Below are 20,029 nucleotides of genomic sequence, written 5' to 3' on the forward strand. Positions count from 1 at the left end.
ATACTAGGGTTATTATGTGAGTAAATTTTGTGAGAGAACAACCTTCAAATAGAGAGAAAAGAAGAGAGAAAACAATTCCCGTTTTTCTCAAATCAGTCCCACTAAAACTCCGATTCCCGATTCGTTAACCGTTGGATTTGGCTCAAATTTGGAGGGCGTGTTCGCAGCTTCCGGGGCTACACTTTCACCGTTCGGATCGTCGAAATCAGGTCTGGTTCGTGAGATATTCAGCCCGCACTGAAGCAGTTCTGTTTTGGGTATTTTCATCTTCTTGTTCTTGTTTTGAAAGCTTTAGTGCTTTGTTGTTTAATTGGTTGTTAGCACTTATTTGTGCCTCACTTGGAGACTCTTTTGTACCCTTATTTGATTATAGTGGAGCTATTTCTTTGGTCTGGACGACCCGTGGTTTTTTACTCTCACATCGAGGGTTTTCCACGTTAAAATTCCGGTGTCTTTATTTTGCTTTATTGTCTGCCATATTATTTGTTGTTGATCCTCAAGGTTCTTACAAGTTTGGGGAATTTTATTTCCGCTGCGTATTGCTCGTTATTATTATTATTGTGCTAATTCCCCATCAGAGTGGTACCAGAGCTCTTGGTTAAGGGCAATTTTACTTGTTTGAAAGATGGAGTCAAATACAAATATGAAGATGGTATTGTTGAATGGGTCTAATTACCATTTGTGGAAGGGCAAGATGAAAGACTTGTTATTTGTGAAGAAATTGCACTTACCGGTATTTAGTTCCGCAAAGCCGAATTCTAAGTCTGGTGAAGAATGGGAGTTTGAACATCTACAGGTATGTGGTTTTATTCGGCAATATGTTGAAGATAATATTTATAATCATATTGCTAATGAGACACATGCAAAAACTTTGTGGGAGAAGTTAGAGTCCTTGTATGCCTCTAAATCAGGGAATTGAATAATAAATTGTTCTTGTTGAATAGCTTCATAAGTTTGAAGTATAAGGAGGGGACTTCTATTTCAGATCACTTGAGTGAATTTCAGGGGCTCCTTGATCAGATGTCAGGAATGGGTATTAAATTTGAAGATGAACTTTTGGGACTATTTCTATTGCTATCTTTACCAGAGTCTTGGGAGACGTTTCGGGTTTCTATTACAAGTTCTGCTCCTAAAGGTGTTGTTTCTTTGGAAACGGCTAAGGGTGGTATTCTTAATGAGGAGATGAGAAGGAAGGCACAAGGCACTTCATCTCAATCCGAGGTACTTGTCACTGAAAATAGGGGGAGAAGTCAGAAGAAAGAACCGAAGGGTGGTAGAGAGAATAGCAGAAGCAAGTCCAAAGGGCGATACAAGAATATGGAGTGTAATTATTGTCATAAATCAGGGCACATACAAAAGTACTGTTATCAGTGGAGAAAAGATAACAAAGGCAAGAAGGGTAAGCAGAAACAAAGAGATCATGAAGATCATGATGATGATCGTGTTACTATTGCTATCAATGATGATCTTGTTATTCTCCGTGATCATGAGTCCATTAATCTTGTATCACTACAAGAAAATATGTATTTTGTGACAGTTGAATTGCGACAGCTAAGTCAAAACCGTTGCAATGTCTTTTTTCTTGGAATTTTGTGACGGTGTATACGACGGTTTAATCAACCGTTGCAGATTTTGGATCTAAAACTGTGGAACCATATTCAGCCCCATACAATTCTACTCTCAGTCATACTCAAATCCTTTTTCACTATTTTTTTTGTTCAAACCCTTCTTCACTTTTTGTTCAAAAAAAACCCTAAAATCCCTAAATCATTCCCCTGCGACAAATCCACTCTCCAAATCATCTTCCCCTTCATCGTTCCAATCCCCCAATCTCTAAATCCCCTTCATGTTCCAATCAACGAAGCTTCATCGTTTTTTCGCTGGAAAGCTTCATCGTTCTGTTTTTGTTCTCTCCCTCCCCCGCTCTCTCTCGTTATGTCTCCGACAACGACGGCAGCTTCTGCCACCCTTCAGGCAGCATCCGCCAGCACACCATCCGTAGTTTACACGTTCAGGTTTGTTTTCCCTTATTTTTCCTTCCATTTCTTTGTTCTAGTTAGTTTTCCATTAGGTTGCACAGCCTAAGGGTTATCTATCTACCATTAGGTTTCCATTATTTTTCCTTCCCTTATTTTTCCCTTATATTTACTTTTTGTAGTATTTGGATTTCAATTGAAGCTAATCCAAATCAATTGAAGTATTTGGATTTGACCATTGTTCCAATCTCTGAAGGGATTTCACCGCTTAGCTTGTTTCCACTTAACTGAACATAACCAGATATCATAGATACCCTAAGGGTGGAACCAGATGTGCAAAATAGAAAAATTCCATACCCTTTTAGCAATTTATTCCAAAGTCCTCTACAATTTTTTCTTGTTAAGATATGGTACACAAAACTGAATGGAGGGTAATTTGCAGGTATCCATCTCTTTATTGCTAAACATTCACCAGAATCAGCAACAATTACATTGTCTCGCCTATTTGATTCAAATGTTGTCATTGCATTCCTTCCAATTTTAGAAAGTTCCCGAGGAAACTTTCCGGAGAGGTTATTGTTAGCGAGGTTTAGCCATAACAAACTAGTACAGTTCCCTAACTCTGGAGGAATTGGTCCGGTTAATGAATTGTCTGCAAGCATCAACCACAAGAGTGAACTCAAGTTTCCGAGGCTTGGATGTATTGATCCAGTCAACTTGTTGAAAGAAAGGTCAAGTTTTAAATATTTCCAAATTCTGATGGAAAAGATCCATTGATCTGGTTATATGATAACATTAGAAGTTTTAGACTTTGCATACGAGAGATTTCAACAGGTAATGGACCTGAAAAGTTGTTGAGGCTTAGGTCTACCCGCGTAATATTCGGCAATGTAAAAATTCCATATGATCTTAACCCTCCAGTGTAAGAATTGGAGTGCAATAGTAGAAATCTCACTTGTTGAAATTTCCCAAATATCTTTTGTATGTCACCACCAAATTTGTTTCTGCTCAAATCCAAGAAAACCAAATTAGTCAAATTCAAAAGGGTCTCAGGAATATCTCTTGAAAAGTTGTTTCCTCCCAAGTACAATCCTTTAATTCTTGAAATAGACCCCATTTCAATAGGGATCGCACCGGTAAAATTGTTGCTTGAAAATTCAACACGGTTAGATTCTTGCAGTTAGCAACTTCAACCAATGAAAAACCTTTAATCTATTCTAGTTCCATTTGAGTTCTAATTCTTTTAAGTAGGTTCAAATAACTGTTTCTCTTTCTCATTTGTTTGATAATGAAGTTTTGATTGTTCCGTTGTATAGATGTTTCCATTGATATATTGATATGTTTCTAAATGATGCTATAGAATGTTTTTCATCATTGAACCTTAATTTTGTTTGTCTCATATTTGACTTATGTTGTGTTTCTTTGATTAGGTACAAATTTATGGCACTGATGTCATACTACCTTTCTCAGTTACCATATCAGGATTCCCTCCAAATACTCGAGGCTGATATACAACAAGCTGCTGCAATTACAAGAGCCAGAGGAGGGACTCTTATTAAAATGAAATTGGTTTGCAATCAATTGGTTCCTCTTTTTTTTTTTTATTATTTCTGCATTGGATGGATTGTTCTTGTGCTAGCTTTTTGCGTAATTATCTCAACCTCTTCCATATATTTATATACAAGGTGAGTTAATGATTCTACATATTTGGTTTTGTCTTTCTTTTATGTTTGGTTTGATGTATTCACCAAAATTTATTATGGGCTATAAATGATTGTTCTTTTATTTCTTTTGTTGTTTGTTGCTATTGTTATCTTATTTTAATATAGGAACCAAATGATGGTAGATCAATCATGTCTACTGGTGGAATGAAAGTAACGATTAAGTACTTTTGATTGCGTGATATGCTTTGTTTTTCTTCTTTTAGTGTGATGTGCTTTGTTTTTATGTGTGTGTGTGTGTGAGAGATTGTTCCAGAATTAGTACATTTGTGGTTGCCTTGTGTACATTTGATTGTTCATACATGTGTTTCATTCTAAACTGAACAATTTAAAAATGTTGTGTGTAAATTCATTTCAAATAGAAGATGTTACTATCCAATGCAATAGCTTTCATTATGTTGCGTGGCATAGATTTTGTGGACTGGTTATGTCTTGCTTATAGGTATTAACTCTAGTGGATTCACTAGTGGTGCTCAAAATTCTATAGGGGATTGTTTAAGGAATGTGATATCAAATTCTAGATTAGAGATTGCGGTTGTGACACAGGTTGTGTGGTGTTGTTTGATTCATTTCAGTAAGGCTTGGGATTGTTAATAATTGAGGCACTTTGGTATTGTAATAATTTGTGTTTGTCAATTTTGGAGTGTTTGTATTGTGACTCTTTTGCATACCTTATGTCTCTATTTCATCTTTCATTAATAAATTATTCCTTTGCTTTTCAAAAAATAAAAACATGTTCTGTTATAAGTTCTTTTATTTGATGTACTTAGAAAAGAAAATAGATTTCATTATGCTAGGAATTATGCCATGGACTAAGTTAATCTATAGAATTCCGTTTTTTTAAGCATCCTAATATATACTTATGTTTTTTTCAGGTATCTGAGTTAGAAGAGTCAAGAGATGGCAGGTGTTGGGAGTCTAGTTAGCACTAATTAAGGATCATGAAGCAACCTCACGTACTGGGAATATTGAGATATTTTGTGAACTTCTTATTTTGACTTAATGTTTTATCACTCTACTAATGGTTAGGTTTTAGTTTTTTGAATGATTGAACTACATTAGTTTTTTCTTTTTTCTTTTGGAGTTTCATGTATTTTAATTAAATTTTTTATGTATGAATGTTGTCAGTATTAAATGAATTATATAAATGAGATTAAGTTATTTATATTTATATATTTATGTATTTTAATTTTCTTATTCTTGTATGTATATTGTAACTATTATTTAATAAGCTATCAAAATGAATAAAAAATGTTTTAAATTAATATTAAAAAAAATAGTTTGCGACGGTTTTGAAACCGTTGCAACCTCTACTATTAAATTAAATCTAGCATCACGTGGGGAAAAAATAGTGACGGTTTTGAACGGTTATAACGACGGTTTTCAAAACTGTCGCAAAGTTCTATTGCGACACACAAATCAGCAACGGTTTAAGAACCGTCGCAGATGTACAATTGCAACGGTTTCAACCGTCGCAAACTACAATATTGACAGTCGCAAAGTGCTTATTTTCTTGTAGTGTATCAGATGAGAGCATGTGGATTGTTGACAGTGGTGCTACATTGCATGTTACACCGAGGAAGGAGTTCTTCACATCTTATACTTCCGGTGACTTTGGAGGGTTGAAGATGGGTAATGATGGTGTAGCTAAGGTAATTGGTGTTGGTGATATTTGCTTGCAAACCAACATGGGAATGCAATTGTTGCTTAGAGATGTCAAACATGCTCCAGATGTTCGTTTTAATTTGATCTCTATGCATATGCTTGATGATTGTGGTTATGATAATCACTTTGGTTCTGGAAAGTGGAAACTCAGTAAAGGTAACTTGGTTGTGGCTAAACGGGAGAAAACTTCTAAACTGTATTGGACAAAAGCTTTGGTTGCTAGAGACAGTGTGAATGTTATCGACATGAAAGCATCTTTGTGGCACCGAAGGCTTAGTCATATTAGTGAAAAGGGGCTGAATGTTTTAGCCAAAAAGGATGTGCTTCCAGGATTAAAGAATTCAGATTTGGAGAAGTGTTCTCATTGCATGACTGGTAAACAGACTAGAGTATCCTTCAAGAAGCATCCTCCCTCAAGAAAGTCAGAGTTGCTTCAATTGGTGCATTCTGATGTTTGTGGTCCATTAAAGGTAAAATCTATTAGTGGTGCACTTTATTTTGTTACTTTTATTGATGACTGTTCCAGGAAACTATGGGTATATGCTATAAAGACAAAAGACCAAGTGTTGGAGAAATTCAAAGAATTTCATGCTTTGGTTGAGAGGAAATCAGGTAAGAAGCTGAAATGTGTTCGTTCTGATAATGGTGGTGAGTATTGTGGTCCCCTTGATGTCTATTGTAAGCAGCAGGGTATTGCACATGAAAAGACTCCTCCTAAAACTCCTCAGTTGAATGGTTTAGCAGAGAGGATGAATCGAACACTTGTTGAGAGAGTTAGATGTATGCTCTCTGAAGCTAAGTTGCCTCAACATTATTGGGGTGAAGCACTGTACACGGCGGTGCATGTTATTAATCTCACTCCTACTGTTGTTTTGAACAGTGAAGTTCCAGACAAAATTTGGTTTGGTAAGAATGTCAAATATGATCATTTGAGAGTCTTTGGTTGTAAGGCTTTTGTGCATGTTCCAAAGGATGAAAGATCCAAGTTGGATGCAAAGTCAAAACAATGTATCTTCATCGGCTATGGGCAGGATGAGTTTGGTTACAAGTTTTATGATCCTATAGGGAATAAACTTATCAGAAGCCGCGATGTTGTGTTCATGGAAGACCAAACTATTGAAGACATTGATAAGGTGGAGAAAACTACACCCGAGAAAGATGTTAGTTTGTCTAATATTGATCCAGTTCGGTTGCCTGTTCATAATCTGGATATTATTGGTGGTGATGTTCAAAATGGTGAGTCACATGATTATGTTGATGATCAACAACTTGGAGAAGATGTATATATTCCAGCTGATAATGATGAGGAGAATGATATGTCACAGGATGAGAATCTTGGTGAAGCTCTAGAATCATCTCAAGTTCAACTTAGGAGGTCCAACAGACAGAGACAACCTTCTACAAGGTATAATTCTGATGAGTATGTGACTTTGACTGATGAGGGTGAACCTGAGTATTTTCAAGAAGCCATGGAAAGTGATGAAAATCAAAAGTGGTTGGATGCAATGAATGATGAGATGAAATCCTTGCATGATAATCACACTTATGATTTAGTGAAGTTACCTAAAGGCAAAAGGGCTTTGGAAAATAGGTGGATATATAGAGTCAAACATGAGAGTAACTCTGAGTCTCCAAGGTATAAAGCCAGATTGGTAGTGAAAGGTTTCCGTCAAAGAAAGGGTGTTGATTTTAATGAAATTTTCTCACCTGTTGTGAAGATGTCATCAATTAGAACCGTGTTGGGTTTGGCTGCTACTCTTGATCTAGAGGTTGAGCAAATGGATGTGAAAACGGCTTTCCTTCATGGTGATTTGGAGGAAGAGATCTACATGAAGCAACCCGATGGTTTTCAAGTTAAAGGCAAAGAAGACTATGTGTGTAGATTGAGAAAGAGCCTATATGGGTTGAAGCAAGCTCCAAGGCAGTGGTACAAGAAGTTTGAGTCTGTTATGTCTGAACAAGGATACAAGAAGACTACTTCAGATCATTGCGTCTTTGTTAGAAAATTTTCTAACGATGACTTCATTATCCTGTTGTTATATGTTGATGATATGCTTATTGTAGGGAAAAATATTTCTAACATTGACAGGTTAAAGAAGCAGTTGGGCGAGTCATTTGCCATGAAAGACATGGGAGAAGCTAAACAGATTCTTGGCATAAGAATCACGCGTGACAGAAAGGAGAAGAAACTTTGGATGTCACAAGAACACTATATCAAAAGAGTGCTGCAGAGATTCCAGATGGAAAATTCTAAGGCGGTAAGCACTCCTCTTGCTACTCATTTCAAGCTGAGTTCGAAACAAAGTCCTTCAAATGAAGATGAAACATTTGATATGAAACGTGTTCCTTATGCGTCTGCTGTGGGTAGTTTGATGTATGCAATGGTGTGTACAAGACCAGATATAGCACATGCTGTTGGTACAGTCAGTAGATTTTTGTCAAATCCAGTTAGAGAGCATTGGAATGCTGTAAAATGGGTTTTAAGGTATCTTCGTGGTACTACTTGTATGAGACTTTGCTTTGGGGGAGATAAGCCTACTTTGGAAGGGTACTCTGACTCAGATATGGCTGACGACATTGATTCTAGGAAGTCTACGTCGGGCTACATGATTAAGTTTGCAGGGGGAGCTGTAGCTTGGCAGTCCAGATTGCAACAGTGTGTAGCATTGTCTACTACAGAGGCAGAGTTCATTGCCATTACCGAAGCATGCAAAGAGTTGATATGGTTGAAGAAATTCTTGCAGGAGCTTGGTTTTGTTCAAGACAAATATGTGTTATTTGTTGATAGCCAAAGTGTTATTCATCTTGGTAAGAATCCGACTTTTCATAATAGGTCCAAACATATTGATGTAAGGTATCACTGGATACGTGATGTTTTGGATGCTAAGTTGCTGGAACTAGTTAAGGTTCATACGGATGATAATGGTTCAGATATGATGACCAAGACGTTACCAAGGGGAAAATTTGAAGCATGTTGTGATATCGCCGGTTTGGCGATTTCCTCCACATAGTTGTGAGGGGGAGATTTGTTGGGTTTTGGGCTCCCTTCCTATGTGGAGAAAAGTCCAATTTTATTAGCCCATTATGTCTCACTTATATAAGTGGAGAGTGGTCATACTAGGGTTATTATGTGAGTAAATTTTGTGAGAGAACAACCTTCAAATAGAGAGAAAAGAAGAGAGAAAACAATTCCCGTTTTTCTCAAATCAGTCCCACTAAAACTCCGATTCCCGATTCGTTAACCGTTGGATTTGGCTCAAATTTGGAGGGCGTGTTCGCAGCTTCCGGGGCTACACTTTCACCGTTCGGATCGTCGAAATCAGGTCTGGTTCGTGAGATATTCAGCCCGCACTGAAGCAGTTCTGTTTTGGGTATTTTCATCTTCTTGTTCTTGTTTTGAAAGCTTTAGTGCTTTGTTGTTTAATTGGTTGTTAGCACTTATTTGTGCCTCACTTGGAGACTCTTTTGTACCCTTATTTGATTATAGTGGAGCTATTTCTTTGGTCTGGACGACTCGTGGTTTTTTACTCTCACATCGAGGGTTTTCCACGTTAAAATTCCGGTGTCTTTATTTTGCTTTATTGTCTGCCATATTATTTGTTGTTGATCCTCAAGGTTCTTACAAGTTTGGGGAATTTTATTTCCGCTGCGTATTGCTCGTTATTATTATTATTGTGCTAATTCCCCATCACCATGTACTGTATGTGAATTAGCACTGGTTCACTGCAGGAAGGAGGTCACAAACACACGATCGGTTTATGAAAGACAATAGGTACATGTTTGTTTCAGATTTTTCATCAAAAAAATTTATTTTTTTATCTTACTTGTGTTTGTTTCAGATTTTTTCAAAAATGATTTTAGTAAAAAAAAATATTTTTTTCATCAAAATGATAATCTATTTTCAATAGCTTTTATCAAAATCCATTTTTTTATCACTCATCATCTTAAAAAAATAGATTTTTATGATTGTAAACAAACGGAAAATAGCTTTAGATTTTCTTCAAGAAAATCTATTTTCATGAAAATGATTTTTTTCAAAAAAAATCATTTTTTTTAAATCTCAAACAAAGAGGCCCAATATCTCAATTTTCTTTCTCCTTCTTCTAGCTATTTTTTTCCTCCTAATTTTGTGTGTATCATTATTGCCGAATTATTCTTCTATTCTTGATGTTCTTTAGACTCTCAAACCATAGCAATTCTTTGTAAAGCAAATGGCAGTGGCGCGGTGGGTGAAAGTGTTAGGGTTGGTGGTCACATAGATTTTTTTTTTTATAATCAAAATTGTATTAATAAAGAGTACAAGGAGTACTCAAATCCTTACAATACAAAGAGAATCCCTTAAATACTAAAGATACATATTAAGGGATTAACACACCAATCAGAATACAAGTAAGTGCAAGATCTACCCGAACGGCCTATGAACCAGAACCAAGTAATGAGTTTAATTTGGTCTACCAACAAAGCCAAATCAGCTATAACACCCCTATAAATAATGTTGTTTCTTAAGTTCCATGTGCACCACGTTGTCGCAAGCCAAATCAAATGTTTAACTTTTGGTCCCCTTTTAGATTTCACAATATCACCAAAAAAAATTGAAATGCTGCCATCCCTCAGCATAATGATGAACAGCACAGCCCATCCAACTGAAAATCTTTCTCCAAACTTGTTGCATAAAAAGACATTTGAAGAAAAAATGTGGACAATCCTCTACTTCATTGAAGCAAAAAACACAAGATAGATCATGTAAATTGGTTAGAATACCTCTAGAAGCGAGAGAGCTGCTCTGGTAGGTAGTTTCTCGAGAAGTAATCGCCAACCAAACACACCGACCTTTGAAGGAATATCATTTTCCCAAAGAGACTTCAAAGCTGGTAACACGCCTGGATTTAAATCATGCATACCTCTACCATTCAAAAATAAGGAATATGCAGATTTGACAGAAAAAAGACCAGCTTTGTCCGGTATCCATCGCCATTTATCCTCAGTTTCTGCCCCCAGCACCACATCCAATAGAATTTGCTGCAAAACTTGCAATTCCTCCTCGTCAATAGTTGTTAGATCACAACTCCAAGCCACTGCCAATGTCTATTACTGTTGGTTCCTCAGCAACCACAACATTTTGATCTGATTCTTTATCAAACAAATTTGGAAATAACTGGTGGTCACATAGATGGAAGAGTGAAGCAGTTTATTTTATTTTGCATAGTTAAAGTAAATTTTAGTACTTTTTTTTTTGACAGTAGTAAATTTTAGTTTTTTTTTTTTGACAGTAGTAAATTTTAGTACTTAGATGTTCTTTTATCCGTGTTAATTTTAATGTAATTGCTTGAGGTTTTTTTTTTGGTGTATTATTATTATTATTATTTTTATAATGTCATTGTATTTTTTTTTTAAATAGGTTGTTGTATTATTATTATTATGTAATCTATTTTTATTTTAAAATATATTTGAACGTTTGGTATAGTTTATTATATTCATTTTCATGCTTAAAAAATATTTATTTTACGAACATTATAACTTTAAAATCATTTGTGTTGTTACTTTTTCTGCTTTGGATAAATATCAAATGAGTGAATGTAGCAATAAAAATAGGTACTGTATTTGGATAAATATCATCTATATTTTTTTCCCTTAACAATAGGACTTAACAATGTTGGAGAATTGTTGATGTCACATAATATGACCCATGCGAATGCACGGTAAGGCGTCTAGTAACTAGAAATCGAACATCTGATAACCTATTTAAGAAGTCAAGACTCTTACTATTTGAACCAATTTATTATTAATAATAATTTTATTTTTATTTTTGATGAATGGATAATCATTTCCTTACAAATTGATAAATATTTGTATGTCCCAATTAATTTTTTATGGTTATCTCGGAGATCTCCATAGCCGCTTTGAATATGACTTCAACCGCTTTCTCAATGCAAAACTTGAATTTCTTTTCATCAATGAATCCCTTTAGAGTTCTCAAGGTGATTTTTAGTATTTTCACGTAGCTCACAATTGTAATGTTTACATTCTACAACCACACACAATAGATAATTAAGCGTGTTAGAACTAAAATTAATAATATGTACTTACATTTTATCAAATCCAAATCCAAACCTAACATCTATATCTATATACAGTAGAAACTCTTTAAATTAATAATGTCGGAGAAATTTATTAATTTAGAGAGTTATTAATTTATCGATAAATTAATAATTATTAATTTAAAGAGTTTTTAAGTAATTATACAGTACATACCAAACAAAAAGGAAAATTAGTCTATGCCTCTTAGAATTACGTTGCAGCGAACCTTGTGACTCAACGTAAATTAGTAACTAATGTGTTCATATGCATTGGAAATCAATAATGACTTTTGAAGTACAGTAAATGTAAACAATAGGAACAAATGTGTTCAATGTATTCTTAAGCAAGTTTGACATATATAAATTACATGAATGTATTAGAGTATTCAAACCATATCTCACAAGATGGCTTCTCATCTAAAAGGTGTTGCAAAATCGACTAAGTCAGATCAAATACGTAAGGAGTTGTGAGTACAAGAGAGATAATCCTGCAAGCACACAAAAAAAGACTTGCAAAGATGGTTTGAGGGGAAATTCCAGTTGAACTTTAAAGGAAAATAGACAACTATTGAATCATATTTCAATAGGGTGTAATATATTTTTTTTTTAGTTTCTATGAATTATTAATTTATGATTTTCTTGGAACCGAAAATTATAAAGGGATCTCTCGAAAAATTATTATCTTATTATTTTATCGAGTTTTTCAATTCTTTACATTGGCCTAAGTCGGAACCGGACAAATTTATTATTTTAGAAAGTTTATTAATTTACCGAGTATTAATTTAAGAGTTTAATTGATATGCACTGATGGTGTAAAATAATTTTACACGATCGTCCAATAAATAACCATCATTTTGTCATGTCATGTCAAAAAAGTGGGGTGATGTGACGGAAAACATAGTTGGTATTGGTTGACAGTATAAAATTATTTTACACCATCGATGCATATCAATTAAATCCTTAATTTAAAGAGTTTCTACTATAAGTGGAAAAGTGCGTGTGCACGAACTCAAGTGAAATGTGGTGTGTGGGAACTCAAACATAGTGCTAATTTTAAAAATGTTGCAAAGAAAATGTTAAACCAAAATAGAACAATAAATAATGAAGATAAAACTAAAGACACATTGTTTTTGGTGGTGATAAACAATAAAAAACTAATAGTATAAAATATACTCCAAAATTTTAACAAAATTATAGTGTGAATGTTTTTTTTTTTTCTTTTCAAAAGGCTAGTGTGAAATTGATGATATTAAATTCATTGTCAATTTAAACATAAAAAAAAAAGTATATATACATACCTCGGATCCACCTGTCCCAGCAAAATAAAACCCATTTACAGGATGATTTTCCAAACTCATACTCTCTATTGGTCCAACCAGGTTTGAGATAATAACACTTGAGTGTCCCATTGTGTTATAGATTATTTTAGCTACAGCCTAAAACACCGATAAAACAGAGAACATCATTAATTTAAAAAAGCCTTTAAACTAAGAAAAATAATTGTTATATTTTTTATTATAAAATATAAATAAATTATGTTAAATTTCATGTTTTATCTTTATACAAAATAGCAGTAATAAATGTTACTCCATTCGGGCTTTGCCCCCTTTATATATACAAAAAAATATAATTACTCCATCCACGTCGAAATATATATATCACTTTAGCATATATAGCATGAAAATAGAATTATAGTTCCTTTTGTATGAGAAATAGAAATTACTATAAGAAATTTTACAAAATTACTTTTTATTATTATTTTCTTATTAACTATCTAGTTTTCAGAGAAAAATGATCCTGGTAATCTAGAGTTCGGTCGCTGGGTAATTAAAGTCTAAGTAAGTAAAGTTTGGTTATGAATATTGTTCCTACCCATAATTGAACTCTAGTTTTTCCGAATGATTCGTCTTATGGAAGTTTATTAACCAATTGAACTTAATGTCTTGGTTTCTCTATATTACTATTTTTTATGCATACAAAATTACTATTCCCTCCATTTCTTTTTAAGCGTGCAAAAAGCTCTATAACCAAGGTAGTGGATAGTTGTACTCTTTAGCATAATTTTAATTTAAAGTTATTGATAAATTGGTCCCTGTGAGCTTAACTCAATTGGCAGGGACATCACATTTTATATGCAATGGTCGAGGTTCGAATCTCGGACATCCCACTTATCCATTTTAAAGGTGAAGTTTCTAGCCACTAAGCTATTTAACAAAAAAAATTAATAGTAAAATTATTAAACTAATGATGTTTTAAAATTTTGTAAGTGATATAACATAAAAAAAGTCAACTGAAATACTAGATGTGAAATTTTATAAAAAAAACAGACTAAGGGTCCGTTTAGCCCAACTTTTTTTAAACTTATGCAAATAGCTTATGCAATATAAATTAAGTTTTATGTTATTTTATAAGTTCACACTAGTGAAAATTGTAATTTTATAAGCTATTTTTTATCATAAACTACCTTGACAATCTTATAATAATATATAAAAATTGCATAAGTTGTTTGCATAAGCTCTAAATAAGAGGAAAAAAAGTCTGGCCAAACGATACCTAAAAGTTGGTAAAAAAATATATTTAAGTCTATGGTTATGCTAAATAGTGTCTCAACTACTAGTTCAGCATACTAAAAAATGAAATAAACGATAAACTTAATGATAAGAGATAATAACTTTTAACATTATTAAAGAATTGAATACACAATTTACGAGGTAAAATTATCATATATGTTTAACTAGTGTCTCTGAGACACCGTTTAACATTTTCCTTAAATCTATTATAAAATGACATATAAATTGGGACAAACATTTTTGGTTATAATTAGAGCTGTCAAAACGGGCGGCCCGGCAAATTTCGGGCCGGCCCGGTCGGGCTTCGGGCTTTGTCGGGTCGGGCTAAAAAGCCCGGATAAAAAACGGGCTACCAAAATTAGTGCCCAAGCCCGGCCCGGTACGGGTAGTCGGGCTTTCGGGCGGCCCAGTTTATCTTTTTTTTTTTTTTTTTTTTTAGTGCTCAAACTCAACTATATAAATAGCATTAATAATTTTCGAGCGTCCTATTTTTTACTCATCCGCTATAAATATTATATAATTCGCGCGCGCCGTATTTTTACTCATCCCCTATCTACGAGTTTCTCGCGCGCCCTATTTTTACTCATCCACTACCTACGAGTTTCTCGCGCCCTATTTTTACGCATCCGCTACTTACGAGTTTCTCGCGCGTCATATTTTTACTCATCCGCTACCTAGGACTTTCTCGCGCGCCCTATTTTTACTCATCCGCTACTACGAGTTTCTCGCGCGCCCTATTTTTACTCATCCACTACCTACGAGTTTCTCGCGCCCTATTTTTACGCATCCGCTACTTACGAGTTTCTCGCGCGTCATATTTTTACTCATCCGCTACCTACGACTTTCTCGCGCGCCCTATTTTTACTCATCCGCTACATACGAGTTTCTCGCGCGTCCTATTTTTATTCATCCCCTACGTACGAGTTTTTCGCGCGTCCTATTTTTACTCATCCGCTACCTACGAGTTTCTTGGGTGCCCTATTTTTACTCATGCTACTTAAGTAGCGGACGATATTTTATAATTTATATTACAAACTAATTTCAAATCATCCGAAACAAATTATTTATATTTATATTTATATTTTATTTTATTTTTAATTTTAATTTTTTCGGGCTTGCGGGCCGCCCGCGGCCCATTCGGGCTAGCCCATATTTTAATCGGGCTTTGTCGGGCCGGGCTAAAAAGCCCGGAAATAATTCGGGCTAGGATTTTCAAGGCCCGAGCCCGGGAAAAAATCGGACTTTGCGGGCCGGCCCATTCGGGCTAGCCCATTTTGACAGCTCTAGTTATAATGCAATATATTTTTACTTGAAATGACAAATATATTGGGCAATAGATTAGGTAGATGGGTCGGTGTTAAAACTCTTACACTATGTTTTGATGTCAAAGAGATGGGGAAGAGAGAAATAGTGAAGAAAGAAATATGAGAGAAGAGAGATAGAAGAGAAATTGGATAGAAATTTTATATGGTTTGGATGAATAGAAAAGTGAGAAGAGATAATTTAATAAAAATGAGAAAATAACAAATTTATCCTTTTTTACAAGAAAATAAATTAGTTGAATGAGTGTATTGTTGTAAAATTGTTTATTTCACTTCTTTTCACACAAATCTCTCCTAATATGGAGAGATTTATTTTTGGCAGTTATTAACCATTATATTTCTCTCTTTTCTTATTTCCCTCCTCATCCAAACCATAAAAATAGCTAATTTCTTTGCTATCTCTCTATTTCTTATTTCTCTCTTTTGTAAATCTACCTAAACAAACACAATGTTAGGGAGCGTTTGCGTATTTGGGTCCCACAAATCTCAAAGATTAGTCTTTGTAGTTGCGCGTAGAGGATACCCGGTTTACACCAAAAAAGATTAAGTAGATGGGTAGCTAGGGTAGAGTCTTAATTAGCTATCAAAACTAATAAAGAAAAATAAATACATTATCAAATTTTGGGAGAATGGTTAAATTATGTGTCACGCACCTCAGGTCCTCTTAATTTCATTTCCAAATCCATAAGCAAGCCTATAAGATGAACACTGAAAGAATGTTTTTTTCTTTGGATTACTTTACGGGTTTCCCAAACAAATTGAAGAGGGTCTGATTGGTTTATTAGCTTGGGTATTGGTATTTGTAAAAAAGAAATTTGATTCCCCCAAAGACCTTTAGACTCTGGTTTTTGCATTTCCTTCAATGGTTGATAATCTACATTTCGTGTATTGAGCATTACAACCGCTGTGGAATTTGATGTTTTTGTCTTCTCATTCATTTCTTGCATGTATAACCTAATCCCATAGAAGATCATACCAGAAACCACATCGTTTACAGTCTGCACCATGCCAAAATTAATTAACATCAATTAATTTAATTAGAGTTAAACATATTGTTTATTCTTATAATTGATAAAATGTGGATTTTATAAAATGTGAAGTTTCCGTGAGAAAAATTTAAACGGTCCAATCGAGACCGGACGGTTATAAATCCGTGACTGCACGACTGCATGCAGAGGATTCGGATTTTGTGCAATCACTGACTGCGTGAGTCGTGTAGTCATTGATTTCTGACTCAAGACGGTGACTACATGAAATCAGCTACACACAATTTTATTTTTAAGTTTGTTCAGACCAAAATCAAAGTTTGCTAATTTTATATTCTAGCTTATTCATCTCAAAAATAATCTAGCTTGATTAATGAATCTTACCACTCCAAGCTTTGATTTGATTTCTTTGATTTGATCAAGAGATAATGATATGTTTGACAAAGTAAAAGGCTGAAATTCAGTTCCTTCATATCCTAACCTTATAGGTGTTTTGTCATCTTCAATCATTCTTGTCTTGATTATGGTTGACCCAAAATCTGATAATGAGCTAAAAAAATAGGAGGTATTTAAACATAGTTTCTTAAATAAGCTTTTCTTTGCATATTTAGAATCTAATTGTGTTTTTCGTGAAGGAAAAGAAAGTGGGATAGAGGGATCATCAGCTCTTTGAAACAAAGAAAATAGTGCACTCATGAGAGAGTAACCATCACCATGTGCATGATGAATTTTGAATATTAAAGTGCCTTCAGCATTGCTTGTTGGATATTTAATCACATGAACTTCCCAAAGTGGTTTATCTTGAGGTGTTCTTTCCATTAGAATACTTGTTACATAATCACTAACATACTTGTCATATAATTCATTTGATGATGAATTAGTGATTTCAGGAAATTTAGGAATCTTTACGTGTTCTTCAACATTCACTTCAACCTTTTGCCATCTCAACTTATCATATCTGTCTCTTACCTGTTTTGCAAATATATTAAGCCCGCATTTAAACAATATTTATACCAAAAAAATATGTATGATTGAAAGAAAAAAAAATAGGTATATATATATATATATATATATATTAATTAGGACGAGAGAAAAATAAAATGTAAAGTATTAGTAGTAAGTTAATAAAGTATTTGGAAGAGATGTTGAACCATAATAGAGGAGAAGCGTGGATTAATAGCAGGGAGGAAGTTATCTTTGAGCAAAGGTATAATTTGTAAGTCATGAATTGGAATAGCAAATTCCATAAAGACAAAAGAATATGAACATATCACAGAGCTGTTGAAATATTGTCCATGAGGACTCACTGGTTCTTCAAACTCTTCATTGACTTTGTCCATTATGTTTCTTTCTATTACACAATTTGCTATAAAAAAGCCAAGCTGGTATCATGATATATATATACTCTAAAAGTCACAAATACATTTTGTATATAGTTACGGCATAGAGCTATACACCGTTGATTTTAATTGATGCATTGTTAATAGAGTAGTCAAGCTGGCATTTGTGATATGGAAAATTCTATAGTGCAGTCCTTATTTGGACTGTTTTGGTGCAGTCTTAATCTGACCAATGAGGATGCAGTATTGACTCACTTTGAAATATATAGTACCAACTACTTATATGGTACATACCATGTACTTTATATCTATTAATATTTCAACTAAGTCCCTATCATATTAAAAGTTTCAAAATTATCCCAATGTTTAAATTGTTTTTAATTTTAAATGTGATTGTAAATCAATTAAAACAAAATTACACTTATAAAAATTTAAAAAAAAATCAAAACAAAATTACAACTAAAACTCAAACAAAAAACAACAAAGTCACAAAATCACCGAATACTTGCTTTTCATATCAAATAAAAAACATTATAAATTATATTATCTGATTTATTTTAAATTGGAATAAAATTTATTTTTTGTTTGTAATTATATTTGTAAATGAATATTCACTTGATGGGGGGACTCATGCAATAAATAAAAGTTTGTTAAAAAAAAAGACTTATCATGGACTTGCGCTGATGTGGAAATTAGATTAAATTCTATTGGTAAAAAAAAAAAGGACTGCACCAAAACAGTCCAAAAAGGGACTGCACCATATAAGCTCCCTTGTGATATTTACGGTTTGACTACTCTATTCATTGTCCGTATATCTCTTTCTCCTTGATTTGGTAGGAAGGATCACGGTTCGATTCCCCGCAACTCCAATCAAAAGGGAGCTGAAACTAGAAGCAGGGCCGTCTCCGAGTATTTAGAGGTCCAGGGCAAAAAATAAAAATGGACCCCTTATAAAAATATAATATATCTAAATTGTAAACAATTTCAATAACATCAAAAATAATCATTCATTGTTTTTTTTTAGACGCAATATACCACTTTTCTAATTATGTTTTTTTTTTTTTTGAAATATATATATATATTTTTTATCTAATTATGAAATATACTTTTGTTTTTTTTTATCTAATTATGAAATATATTTTTGTTTTTTTTTTTTTTTAATCTAATTATGATTTTTTTTTGTCTAATTATGTTTTGTTGGGCCATAAATGTTGCTGGGCCACTATTGTTGCTATTTAAACCCCCCCAATATTACTACCTATTACCATTTTTTTTTGTGGCCCCTTTTTTTTTTGTGGCCCTGGGCTGGAGGCCTGGAAGCCCAGGCCCAAAACCGGCCCTGACTAGAAGAACTGACTTCTAAACCAGATTAAGTAGTCCAGTAGACCGGATATCGATGGTGGAAAAAAAGTATGGTTTGAAGCTAGAAGCTAGGTGCCATATGAATCACGTTAAACCTTAAGGTCCCCTTAATAGGGTCCCCTTTAAAGGAGTCTAATGGTGAACCACACCTACATCTACAACTACTTAACACATAATTTTATTTTATTTAAACAAATAAAATTTGTTGTAAATCATTTATTTGTTGTAAATCTTTTATTTAATCTATAATTTAAAAGTATATTTTAATTTCCGTTTATATAAGATCCCCCTCATATATGAAATTTGAAGAGGTTTATTTGCCAATTTGGAAAACTCACGAGGTAAATTAAAGAATTGTCCCCACTGAAATTATTGAATAGAATTAAATAATTTTTTAAAGCACTCTTATGATAGGTGTTAATCCACGTAGACACTCTTGTTAGATGTCGGTAATTGATAAAATTAAATCTCTCTTGTCTGGTTGGAAATCTCATAACTATCTATCTAGTTTCGTTTATTTCTTGTTAATGTTGTCTTGTCTTCGCTTTCCGTTACTTTCGTTTCTTTTTCAAGGCTCCTGTAATTTTATTTTTATCAAATCTATTTCAAATATTTTATGTGGGGAGGTTTCAAGACTTAAACATAAGGGTGGTGTGTTGAAGTATTGTCTGTTGTATTATTATTATTTTTGATCGTGCTTGACCAGAAGTGTGCGACCGCGCCGGTGTTTGACGTTTGCAAGGCCCCTGTTGAAGCGGAGGGGGGTTGTGTACCTGCAGCCACTCCGACGCTCAAGTCAGTTTTGGTGTGGAGTGAAGGTTTTCTTAGCTAAAAATATGCGTACCTTGTGAATGGAGTGGAGTCACATATATATAGCCCCCAACGCAGGGCCAAGGCCCTTGATGGCATTAATGGCCATCAAGTGGCTGACGGAAAACAGCTTGGAGGCCTTGATGTGCAGTAAATGCTCATCATTCCGGTTTACGGCCATTACGATACGTGAGAGTATC

The 20,029-nt window shown here is 34.0% G+C and overlaps 2 protein-coding genes across 3 annotated transcripts; one reads left to right on the forward strand and one right to left on the reverse strand.

Annotated features, from left to right (window-relative positions):
• Positions 1-1,581: 1,581 nt before the first annotated feature.
• Positions 1,582-4,855, forward strand: LOC123913838. 2 transcript variants are annotated; one of them, XR_006811719.1, is made up of 4 exons: positions 1,582-2,015; positions 2,419-2,707; positions 3,407-3,661; positions 4,573-4,855. XR_006811719.1 is itself a non-coding variant. In XM_045964714.1 (3 exons), the coding sequence occupies exons 1-3, from the start codon at positions 1,936-1,938 to the stop codon at positions 4,583-4,585; spliced, it is 348 nt and encodes a 115-aa protein (XP_045820670.1). In that variant the 5' UTR covers positions 1,582-1,935; the 3' UTR covers positions 4,586-4,855. The 2 variants fall into 2 exon arrangements, 1 of the variants encoding a protein (XP_045820670.1); XM_045964714.1 differs by lacking the exon at positions 2,419-2,707.
• A 6,366-nt stretch (positions 4,856-11,221) lies between these two features.
• Positions 11,222-17,663, reverse strand: LOC123913839 (wax ester synthase/diacylglycerol acyltransferase 4-like). Its single transcript, XM_045964715.1, has 5 exons — positions 17,469-17,663; positions 16,702-17,286; positions 15,985-16,329; positions 12,738-12,875; positions 11,222-11,387 (listed from the first exon to the last, which is right to left on the reverse strand). The coding sequence occupies exons 1-5, from the start codon at positions 17,655-17,657 to the stop codon at positions 11,223-11,225; spliced, it is 1,422 nt and encodes a 473-aa protein (XP_045820671.1). The 5' UTR covers positions 17,658-17,663; the 3' UTR covers position 11,222.
• Positions 17,664-20,029: the final 2,366 nt, after the last annotated feature.

Source organism: Trifolium pratense, linkage group LG3 (genome assembly GCF_020283565.1).
Source record: "Trifolium pratense cultivar HEN17-A07 linkage group LG3, ARS_RC_1.1, whole genome shotgun sequence".
Lineage (NCBI taxonomy): Eukaryota > Viridiplantae > Streptophyta > Magnoliopsida > Fabales > Fabaceae > Trifolium > Trifolium pratense.